Source organism: Chiloscyllium plagiosum, unplaced genomic scaffold (genome assembly GCF_037043375.1).
Source record: "Chiloscyllium plagiosum isolate Xiang-an unplaced genomic scaffold, Cpla_swu_hap1 HiC_scaffold_19, whole genome shotgun sequence".
In the NCBI taxonomy this organism is placed as follows: Eukaryota; Metazoa; Chordata; class Chondrichthyes; order Orectolobiformes; family Hemiscylliidae; genus Chiloscyllium; species Chiloscyllium plagiosum.
This window is the reverse complement of record NW_028270157.1, coordinates 65,779,301-65,791,495: the sequence shown is the minus strand read 5'-3', so window position 1 is coordinate 65,791,495 and position 12,195 is coordinate 65,779,301. Positions and strand designations below refer to the sequence as shown.

General features: G+C 41.7%; 1 protein-coding gene across 1 annotated transcript in view; it reads left to right on the top strand.

The window, feature by feature from the left end:
* Positions 1–12,195, top strand: part of LOC122559483 (uncharacterized) — a 183,730-nt gene that overhangs the window by 45,687 nt on the left and 125,848 nt on the right. Inside the window, exons 15-19 of the mRNA XM_087996932.1 lie at positions 287–403; positions 1,301–1,423; positions 2,747–2,869; positions 4,494–4,616; positions 7,725–7,847. Of these exons, the coding sequence (XP_087853058.1) occupies positions 287–403; positions 1,301–1,423; positions 2,747–2,869; positions 4,494–4,616; positions 7,725–7,847 (609 nt within the window). The remainder of the gene's footprint in view (positions 1–286; positions 404–1,300; positions 1,424–2,746; positions 2,870–4,493; positions 4,617–7,724; positions 7,848–12,195) is intronic.

Here is a 12,195-nt window from a genome sequence, read left to right as displayed (position 1 = left end):
GATCAGGGAAGTGGAGTCCAAAAACATTTGATAAAATGCCGCACCTGCCACCAAAGTTGAATCCCATTGAATGAAATGGACGGTTATGCCATGGATACAATATTGGTAGAGTAATGGGAAACATTAATTATACACAATTGTTTCTTGCATTATTGGAAGGTATGCACTGGGATTCCTCTGCGGTCAGTACTGGAATTACATTTTTTTTATATATAGACGACTTGCTGAGTTGCAAGTAACAATTTCAAAATTCATAGATAACGTCTGATTTGTGTCATATTTGCAGTTATTGACGTGTGCCTAAGCAATCCGTGTGGAGCCAATGCCTCCTGTATCCAGCAGGATGGAAGCTTCAGATGCTCCTGTGCGACTGGCTACACCTGGAATGGATCTGTCTGTACAGGTGTGTGATGGGGATCAGTGAACACAGTGGGGAATGAACTGAACACATTGCTTCCATATCAGACTGGAGACTGTGTCACATTTCAAAGCAGAAAGAGGAAGCAGTCAAATCAAGGTGTGTGCTGGACTTTGCTTCACTGATGATGAAATCCATCAGGTGAACAGTGACTGTCAGCAAGTTTGAGCATTCACATGTGAAGAACTGCTACTTAGTGGGAGCTTTGGAGCCTATATGTTAAATAATATGCAGCATCAGAATTCAGAAAATAAGATGGAGGATGATTGGAGGTGACTCTGTCATTTTCCTTGTTATCAATGAGTTTTACTTGGCATTGAACTCTAATGCATTTGTATTCTTGGCTGGAGCAGAGATTTGAATAGTCGAAGTGAAGGAATTGGATATAACATTCCCCAAGAGATCATGCAGCAGTTGTTGTTTATGCCCCCTCCCTTTCACAAGCTTACACTCTTCCTGATGTTAGTGACTGGCCCCTTCCTATGGTACAGTTTTATAGACACCCACCAGAGAAGGAACAATTCTGCAGTAATCACCATGGCAATGAGTCTCCTCACTCTGTGTTTACACACAAGCACCTTCAAGTTTGATTCACTGGACACCAATCAGGAGTTGGGATCATCAATGATTTCCCCTCCTACCCCAGGAGAGCTGAGACCTGTTCTAATATCCAGTTACTGTCTGAGCTCGGTATTGAGTGAGAAGGGAAACTGGGTGCAATCTGAGCTGAGGGTTCAGTGCCTTACCAATGGGACATTTCCTCAGTGAACCAACAGTGTTAATTAGAATCATGTGGTTCAAGGCTAAATCTGGGTCTGTCTAGAAAGGTTAAGATTGACAAAGCTGTGATCCTCCCATAAACTCTTCCTTTCTAATCCCCAGATGTGAATGAATGTGTAAGGGGAAGCCACGACTGTCACAGATCGGCCTCCTGTTTCAACAGCCCCGGCTCTTTCCAATGTGTGTGTGAGGCTGGCTACACTGGAGATGGGAGGAAGTGTACAGGTATTGATGCTACAGTGGTGGAAATCTTTAGCTTGCTTAATTGTTCCTTGAAAGTTAGAGAATTTCTTCTTCTTGTGATAAATCCCCAAATCATGAAATATTCATTTAAAAGCAGGAATTGGAGAAGCTAGGGTAATTTTCCTTTAATCAATGATCATCAGGAAAGACCTATTCGAGGTATCCAACATTTTAAGGGATTTCCTTGCATAAAAAGGCACAAAATATTTCCTCTGGTAAATAGGTCAGTAGCGTAGCATCATTGATTTGCCACAGAGTCTGAAGAGCAAGGAGAAATGTCAAACTAGGTTTTGGTGGTGGTACTCTCATTGTGTGTCATGGATATTTGTCTCATATGGAACATGTGGCACAATCGCTACCTGCCACTAATCATCCCAAGTCCAGATATTGTCAACCTTTTCCTGCTTTCAAGCACAAACTGCTTGCTTCTCTGAGGAACTGAAAATGATCTGTTATCCATGTTGCCAATACTCAGTTCAGCCAATCCGAGGTATGTGATTGTTTCAAAATGCACTGTTCATTAAACAGTTAATCTCTTGGTAAAAGAAGAGATGCAGGAAGTCGCAGCTGAATACATTGCACAGGAGATTGTGAGGATCACACAAGGCTAAAAGTTTCGGATAAAAACCTGTTAGAAGTTCAATAACTGACCAAAACTGCTTTGCACCATGTCCAGTTCTCCCATTAGTACTCTTATAGCTGACCTGCAATTGTTCCTTAACACAGCAACGTCAATAATTCAAAACATTGTTTTCAAAGTTGAAACCTGCCCATGGGCTTCCTAGGTATGACATCTCCTCCAGAGTTTCAAAACTCTGCTTTTGTCCGATTCTGCCCTCTTATATACTCTAAGTTTGCTTTGCCCCACCATTGGCTGTCATGCTTTCAGTTGTCTAAGCCCCAGCCTCCCCACATGTCACTCGACTTCTAAAATACTTGTTAAAGTTTACCACATGACCAGCTTTGGCTAGCTGCCCACATGTCACCTTGAGAGTCAGCATCACATTTGATGTGACATTCTCTCCTGTGCAGCCCCATGACATAATCTGAGAGGTTAAAGGTCTATACCAATGTGAGATGTTAAGCAGTTGCCATTGTCCGAAAACAATCATATTTTACATTGTAATTCTGAGCCCACTCCCCATCCTTATCCCAATGAATTCCAGGGAGCATTTTGTGAGGAACCACCCGTGAATTGGTTTCTTTGTAAGGGCTGAGTCCAAATGGTCATCTTAACGTTATAGAGTTCCAGATTCATAAAGCTGGGAATCATCCAATTAATATTTTTGATCTTTTTATCCCCAGATGTGAATGAATGTGAAAGTGGAAGCCACGACTGTCACAGCTCGGCCTCCTGTTTCAACAGCCCCGGTTCTTTCCAATGTGTGTGTGAGGCTGGTTACACTGGAGATGGGAGGAGCTGTACAGGTAACTGGTATTGATGCTACAGCTGTGGAAATCTCTCAAGTTGCTTATTTATTCCTTGGAATTTGTTGATCATATTTTGTGTTGGTTCCAAATTCCCTAACTTTGTTTTAATCAGTAATGATGCTAGAACATGTTGGAACAGCTGACCAACTGAACTACAAACTGCCTGAACTAACTAGACCAAGGGAAAGATCTCGTCTATAATCATTGCTAGTCCATTTCAGCAAATTGGGCATCATTGAGAATGCCAGAATTTATTACCCAGCTCTGGTCATTCTTGAGAAGATATCAATGAACTTTTACAATTGATATGTTGAAGATGCTCTCACAGTGCTGCTCAGCAGTGAGTTATCTTATCTGGGTCCATCGGTGATGTCGGAAAAGGGAATATGTGTCCATGTCAGGAGTGTTTATGTCATGGAGATGGTGGTGGTCCCAATGCTATTCCAGGCACTGGAGGCTGGTGTTTGGGAAGTCGCTTATGCATCCTGTAGATGTGGGAGCATGTGGTATATTAAGGTTGGACAATGGTAATATGTCAAATGGACCACTCTTCATGAGATGTTATTGAGCATTTGCAGCTACAGTCAGTTTGAGAAGAACATTTCACCATGCAACTGACTTGTGCCTTGTTTGTGGTGGAAATATCAGATGTTGAGTCGTTCACTAGAGAATATTCAGTTGGAGATCAGCTCCAATAGCCAGGATCTTTCTTTGGCTGGTCCAGTGAGGCTGGCCAGTGGTGGCCAACAGGATGTTTTTTGTGGACAGTTAGAAATGGTGATGATATTAAATGTTGAGGTGATCACTCTTCCTGTCTCATTGCTTACAATGAGTCAACATTACATGCCATTTATCAGCAGAAGGTTGGGTATTGGCCAGATCTTTGTGGGCTGACATAGGTTGCTTCATTATCTGAGGAATTGTCAATTATTTATTTTCAAGATTAACATGTCTAGGAGAATAGATTAGAGTGGTGCTGGAAATGCACAGCACGTCTGGCAGCATCCGAGGAGCAGGAAAATTGACATTTCAGGCAGGAGTCCTTCATCAGGAATGAGCTCATTCTTGATGAAGGGGTCCTGGCCAAAACATTGATTTTCCTGCTCCTCGGATGCTGTCTGACCTGCTGTGCATTTCCAGCACCACTCTAATCTTGACTCTAATCTCCAGCATCTGCAGTCCTCACTTTTGCGAATGTCTAGGAGAACGTCCAAGCCCTGACGTTTCTGTTGTTTCAATGGTAATGTTCTTAACAAGGTATTCTTTGATAAGTAAAGAAATAGAATAAATCAGGCACCACAAGCTCTGCAGGAAACTCAGTAACTCCAACACTTCTCAGGTGGAAATGTTAAGAACTTTTATTGCCTCTTGCTGGACATTTCCTGCAAAACATTCTATGCATGGGTGAACAGCAGTCACAGCAACAATCCATTTTGTTTGGCTTATTATGTATCTAACACCCCCATTCCTGTTAACATTCCAGTGATTGTTGGGAACTATTATGTGAAAAATTCTCTGTGAATCTGTTTCTTCTGCAGGGCTCAAGAATACACCCTATGTGTAATAATAGCAAGTTTGTCATTGAGTCTCCAATGATCTCTTCCTTTCCTCTAACCCTCAGACGTGAATGAATGTGAAAGTGGAGGCCACGACTGTCACAGCTCGGCCTCCTGTTTCAACAGCCCCGGCTCTTTCCAATGTGTGTGTGAGGCTGGTTACACTGGAGATGGGAGGAGCTGTACAGGTAAGAAACAGTGAATGTTCACAGAAGAAAATGTTCCCATTTCTCAATTCATGAAGCGTGCAATAATCTTTTGAAGCAACAGTGTTTATGGCCAAGATACTGGAAGCCTTTGATGAAGCCACAGAGAGGGTTGATGAAGGCAGAGCAGCAGATCTTGTATAAATTAACCTTTGATTAAGTACGGGCAGCACGGTGACTCAGTGGTTAGCACTGCTGCCTCACAGCACCAGGGTCCCAGGTTTGATTCCAGCCTCGGGTGACTGTCTGTGTGGAGTTTGCACATTCTCCCCGTGTCTGCGTGGGTTTCCTCTGGGTGCTCCGGTTTCTTCCCACAGTCCAAAAATGTGCAGGTCAGGTGAATTGGCCGTGCTAAATTGCCCGTAGTGTTAGGTGCATTAGTCAGAGGGAAATAGGTCTGGGTGGGTTGCTCTTCAGAGGGTCGGTGTGGACTGGTTGGGCTGAAGGGCCTGTTTCCACACTGTAGGGAATCTAATCTAATCTATATGATGAAGTACCAATTAACACACATTGAAAAATAAGAGTATATAGTATCAAAGGGATGGTTGTATATTGAGTATGTAAATAGTTTAAGGGAGATTAGACAAAGAATGGTGGTTAATATGTAATCCACCATTCTTTGTCTTATCTCCCTTAAACTATTTACATACTCAATATACAACCATCCCTTTGATACCATATACTCTTATTTCTCAATGTGTGTTAATTGGTACTTCATCATATAGATTAGATTAGATTCCCTACAGTGTGGAAACAGGCCCTTCAGCCCAACCAGTCCACACCGACCCGCTGAAGAGCAACCCACCTGCACCCATGTATTTCCAACAGACATTCATCACCCGAATCAGTGTTCGAATCACTGTATTTTGTTAAAAGGAAATCCTTTGATAAATAAGCAAGTGGAATGAATCTGCTACCATAAGCTCTGCAGGGTGCGAAGGAACTCCAACATATTCTTGGGTAGAGTTGTTGAGAACTCTATATTGCCCCCAGCTGGGACATTGCTAGCAGACCTGGGCGAACAGTAGCCACAGCAACAAGCCATTATGTTTGGTTTATTATGTATCTAACACACCTGTTCCTTGTTAACATGCCAGTGATTGTTGGGGATTGTCATGTGAGAAAATCCTCTCAATCCAGCGGAATCTCCAGTGAATGGAATAAATGACATAGGCATGTGTTCAGGGAGGGCAGATTCAAAGATTGACAATGCCCAACTTGGCAATATTAAAATGGGAGAGCAGGGTGTTGATAGACTTCAGGGAAGCATGGATGGACCTAGTGAACATGGCAAATACAACCTCATGCAGAAAAATGTGAAATTATGGCCTTTGGGTATAGGGTAGTTAGGGTAACCAGCATGGTCGACTATTCTATTTTTTATTGAGAACATGGTTAAGAAAATATTTTGGGATACTCAATTTGGTGAGTAAAGTATTTCAATACAAAACTGAGCGACCAATGGTCAATCTTTACAAACCTCTGGATCAGCCTCTGGTGCAGTTTTGTATACAGCTCTAGTCATCATACTTTAAAATGGATGTCAAAACCTTGCAGAATGTCCAGAGATGCTTCACAGTGATGATATTGATGAAGAATTTATGTTATATGCAGTGACTGGAGAAAGTGATTGTTCTCCTTCAATCAGAACATGTTTAGAACAGACTTGAGTCAAGTATTCAAAACTCTGAGGAATTTCTTTGAGTAAGTAAACACACAGGTTGTTTCCTCATGTAAATTGGAGGTAATCAGAAGCTATAGATATAAACTAATTAATCAAAGTGAGGAAATGAGAAATGCAATTATAGAAAGCATTATTGATGACAATGCTGTTTATCTCATGGAGAGCTGGTTAGATTTCTATGGATATTGTCCCTGCTTCTGCATTCAAACAAGCAGAGCTTCAGTGAAACTTGTTGTCTCTCAATGCTGACAGTCCTGGATGCTGTCCACCCTCAGAAATGTGTTATAGTTTGGAAATGTGTTGTCTACTGAAAAAAGCCATAAAGAAATACAACAAATCAAAGCAGATAACTTTGCACAGGAAATTGTGAGGAGCGCATTGATCTAGACATGTGTTCAGAAGTTTTCATAGATCTGTGATTCTGGGAAATAACCTTCTCGATGTTCCCTTTCTGACCAAAACTACTTATCATTGGCCCCCCTATTAAATAGCCCACACATAATCCTCAATCCAGTGGCATTTCCAATTTGGGATAGTCCTTTTAAGATTGAAATCTGCCCATGGACTCACCATGGATTCTAACTTTTGAGAGCTTTCTGCCCTCTTGTGTATTCCTGTTATCTGTGCTCATGCTGTCATCTGTCCAGATCCCAAATATCTCAATTTCCATCACTTGCTCTTCTTCCATAGGATGCTTTATTCTTTGAAACCTTCAGCTACGTGGCCTAATTAACCTGCTCAATGTCAGACTTTGCCTGATATTTTCTGTTGTGTTGCACTTTGAGATGGTTTACTTTGTTGAAGGCACTATGTAAATACAAGTCCCTTTCAGTTCTGCACACGTCATTTTGAACTCCAGACACTAAATCTGTTGCTCTCCACAAATGCTGCCAGACCCGCTGAGTTTCTCAAGCGTTTTCTATGTTTGTTTCAGATTTCCAGCATCCACAGTACTTTGCCTTTATATAAATGCAGGGTATTCAACAGTTAAATCATCTTTCTTTTCCTTGTAACTTTCTTTCAACTAAATCCAAAGGATTATTCTGTCCAGAATCATCTGTGAATCTTTTTTTTTCTCAAAGTTGGAATAAACATTGTTATGTGTAAAAGTAGTCATAATCGCAGAGGACCATAGGGCTGCTGTCTCATTAGCGAGAGACAATTAGTGGTGAATTAACATGAGGGTCACCACACCTCAGGCAAGGGAATTGTTGAAAAGGTGTTACATTCCTGGTGGCTTTAGCCAGTGCAGGAATTGATCCTACGGTTTGGCATCATTCTGCATCACAAACCAGCCATCCAGCCAACTGAGCCTTCTGACATCCTGGCAGTGTAATCGTAGCAAATTTCAGATTCACAAATCTGGGGATCCTCCAGTGAATTCTTCCTTCCTTCCTAACCCTCAGATGTGAATGAATGTGAAAGTGGAAGCCACGACTGCCACAGCTCGGCCTCCTGTTTCAACAGCCCTGGCTCTTTCCAATGTGTGTGTGAGGCTGGCTACACTGGAGATGGGAGGAGTTGTACAGGTAACTGACAATGAAATTAAGGTGCACTTATTTTTAGAATCTGTCTAATTTGATTAATCCCAACACAATAGGCTTTGTTTCTGTCAAGAATAATGATGAAACCAAGGACTATCCTAACGTTATTCACTCAAAGATTAAGTAGCGTTACCACCCTCAGCATGGGAGGACATTCCTTTATGTTTAAAATGTTTAATACTCTGTCAAGATTCAGGCATCATTAACAAGGTTAGCATTTGTCACCCATTTCCTGTTGTGATAAATCTTTTAGATGTGTATCTAAAACTACTGTTCATCTCTAACAATCATCAAACAGGGTGACATGTACAATCCCTGTACTCTAGAGCCTGTACAGAGGTACCCTGCTGACCAGCTGTGTATATCACATCCCACTTACCATTGTACACATATAGACTTATCATCAAACCAAGAGGCCACTTTATTGCTCTTGTTAAGATCCCTTCTGATGTTATTTCCAAGCAAGTCAGATATCAGATAGAAACTTGGTTTGATAGACCATATTTTGATTTAACAGCGTGGTATTTTGCTGAAACCTGGCTTGAAATGTTGCGTATTTTAATTCAACAAAACAACAGCATTACCCAAATCTCAAACCTGGTACATTCGACAGATACAATATTCATGCCAGAGTCCCTGTATCTGACACTTCGATACATTTAATTGATTTGTGACTACAACCCTGAGACTGGATTGCAAATAGTTTCTTCCTGGAGCCATCATACATCTACTTCCATATTCTCAGCTTTAAGTAACCTCTTCAGAGTTTATCCCAACTCTTGACCAGTGATCATAATTCTATAACTTCTAAAATAGTTATGGAAAAGGATAAGCCTTGTATAAAAGTTAGAGTTCTGAATTGAAGTAAGGCCAGTTCTGACGGTATGAGACAGGAACTTTCAAAAAGTTGATTGGGGTGGACCATTTGCAGGTAAAGAGACAACTGGCAAGTGGAAGGCTTTTAAAAGTGTGATAAGGAGAGTTCCGAGACAGTACGTTCCTGTTAGAGTGAAGGGTAAGCATGGTAGGAGTAGGGAACAATGGATGAATAACGATATCGAGGCTCTGGGCAAGAATAGGAAGGAGGCATAGGTCAGGTATAGACACCTGAGATCAAATGATTCTCTTGAAGAGTACAAGGGGTGTAGGGGCATTCTGAAGTGCTTTAAGGGCAAAAGAGCAAGTTGGGAGAAAATAGGTCTTAGGAAAAGCATAAAGGTAGATAAATCTCCAAGACCTGACCAGATGCATCCAAGGACATTGTAGGAAGCCAGGGAAGAGGTTACAGGGCCCCTAGCATAGATTTGTATCATCTCCAGCCACAGGTGAGGTCCTGGAAAGCTGGAAGGTGGCTAATGATGTGCCTTTATTTAAGAAAAGCTACAAGGAGAAGCCTGGGAACTATCAATCTGGCATCAGTAGTGGGAAAGTTGTTGGAAGGGATTTTGAGAGACAAGATCTTTGGAGAGGCAAGGACTGCTTAGAGAAAATCAACATGGCTTTGTGCATGGGAATTCGTCTCTCTCAAAATTGATTGAATAATTTTGAGGATGTGACCAGGAAGATAAATGAAGGGCAGTAGACATTGTCTACATGGATTTCAGTAAAGCCTTTGTCAGGATTCCATATGGTATACTGCTGAGTCAGGTTAGATCATGTGGGATTCAATGAGACCATGCCAGTTGGATACAATTGGCTTGATGGTAGGAGACAGAGGGTGGTGGTGGAGGGTTCTTTATTGGAGAGGAGGCCTCTGCCCAGCAGTGTTCTGCAGGGATCAGTGCTGTGTCCATTGTTGGTTGTTGTTGATGTAAACAATTTGGATGAAAATTTAGGAAGCATGGTTAGTAAGCTTGTGCATGACTCCAAAATTGGTGATAAATTTGACAGTGAAGAAGCCTATCTAGGATTACAATGGGATCTTGATCAATTCAGCCAATCGGCCAAGGAGTGGCAGATGGAGTTTAATTTGGATAAATGCAAGGTTTTGCATTTTGGTAAGACAGTCACGGGCAGGACTTCTACAGTTAATGGTAGGGATCTGGGGAATGTTGTGGAACAGAGAGACTGAGCGGCTTATGTACATAGTTCTTTGAAAGTTGCATCACAGGTAGACAGAGAGGTTAAGAAGACATTTGGCACACTTGCCTTCATTGCTTAGACCATTGAGCACTGTGTGCTGTTCTGGTTGCCCTGCCAGAGGAAGGATGTTATTAAATTGGAGAGGGATCAGAAAAGATTAACCAGGATGTTATTGGGACTGGACGATGTGAGTTATAAGGAGAGGCTGGATAGGTTGAGACTTTTTTCACTGGAACATAGGAGGTTGAGGGTGACCTTCTAGAGGTTTTTTAACTGCTGAGGGTCATAGATAAGATGAATAGCAAAGTTCTTTTCCCTGGAGTTCAAAACTAAAGGACACATTTTTAAGGTGAGAGGGGAAAGAGTTAAAAAGAACCCAAGGGGCAACTTCTTCACACAGCGGGTGGTTCGTATAAGGAAATGGTAGGTGAAGTTACAGTTACAACATTTCAAAGACATTTGGACAGGTACATGAGCAGGAAAGGTTTGGAGAGATACGGCCAAATGCAGGCAAATGGACTAGTTTAGTTTGGGAAACTTGATAGTTTAGTTTGGGAAAATGCACCCAACCAGGCAAAGTTAGACTGAAGGATCCGGTTCCATGCTGTGTGACTCGATGACTCTGAGGAGCTAACACTAACTCTTTGCTGTATATCTATCCCTCCTCGGGCACCAGTGTATACAGCCATACTGTTCAAAACATTTCACAGGACACTTCACTCAAAATAAAAGAAGTGAAATTCAAAAGCCTCCCTTACTAAGTTATGTGTCTTTCCATTGAGCTTAAAATAATCAAGTCCCAGAAATCCCTAACAAGCTTGGGGCCCCATTGATTTTCACCCAGCAATGTAAACAACCTAACATGAACAAAAGTCCATTAGTTGTGCATCAGAAATATTCATTCTAAAGCCAAGCCTCAAAAACTGTGTTAAAACAAAGCACCATGGCTACAAGGATATTTTTAAAGATACTTCTTAACGTCTGGTTATGAACCGAAAAAAATAGACACCCAAACTATTTAAAAAACGTATATAAATTGTAGCTTGCTTTGAATTCCAGCCATCCTTTTTGAATGGTAGGTACATGTGAATTAAGTAGAAGTACAATTGATCCCAGAGTTGCTGTTGAGATGGTGATGGGTAATGAACTCCCAAGGCAGGAAACTGTGAGAATTGAAGGATAACTTGAGGTGATGGCGTACCCATGTGCTTGCTATTGTCTTGATAGACACTGTAGATCTTGGATTGAGGAAATGCTATTGATGTTATTAATGAGTTAGTGCTGTTGTATATCCTGTGCATAGAAGAGTGAGGGAGGGTGATACATGAGACAGTGGACTGGCAAAAGAACAAACTTTCATGTATGTGATACTGAACATACTGTGTGAGAAAATGCACCCAACCAGGCCAATGAAAACAGTTCTATCATGCTCCCTGCTGGCAGTGGAAAGGCATTAGGAAGTCGGGAACTAGCACTTTCAACACCAGCAAACATGAGAAACAGAGGGAGCGCCTGTCAGTGGAGAAAGATGTATGGGCGGCCATCTTGTCAACTCCCCCAGGTCAAAAGCCTCCGTACACATCAGCAGGCCCAGGTTTTCCAGTAACCTAGACAACTGCAACTTACTTTGTGTTTTGCTCTGGACCCATTTTTCATAAATAATTAGAAACAGTTGAGTTCAGCAGATTTTGAAAACGTGCCTGTGCTTAGGTCAAAGACTGTGTTTTCTTGCTGGTGGATTTGAAACATCAATGCTTTTGTTCCTCCTTTAGCTTGTTGTACACAGTATGGTTCAAACCTCTCCAGTAAAGGCTGTAGCCAAAGGAAATGCAAGTAAAAGTGACATTTATGAGCAGTCAGTTCAGCTGAAAGAAGTGGGTGTGCTGTGGAATTGCTTGTCTCATCAAAGTGGGCCTTGATATTAGAAAGGTTGGGAATTGTTGGCATGGAGAGATCTTGGTGTCCTTGTGTATCAAATGCAAAAGGTACAGCATATAATTGGGTAAGAAATAGAATTGCAGTGGAATGGTATGCAGTCGTACAGTAGTCTTGTCATAGCTGCACTGTGCATCGGTGATTTCACACCGTGAGGACAGTGCGTAGTTTTGGTTTACATAAGAAATATCAGCCTGGACTGTGTGCTGAGGGGAGGCATTTGAAATCAGTGATTCGGGTCATTTTATTCTAGACTGTTGAAGGCAGACTAATGTGACTGGATCATCTGCTCACTGCAATTTAATTGAATGTTAAA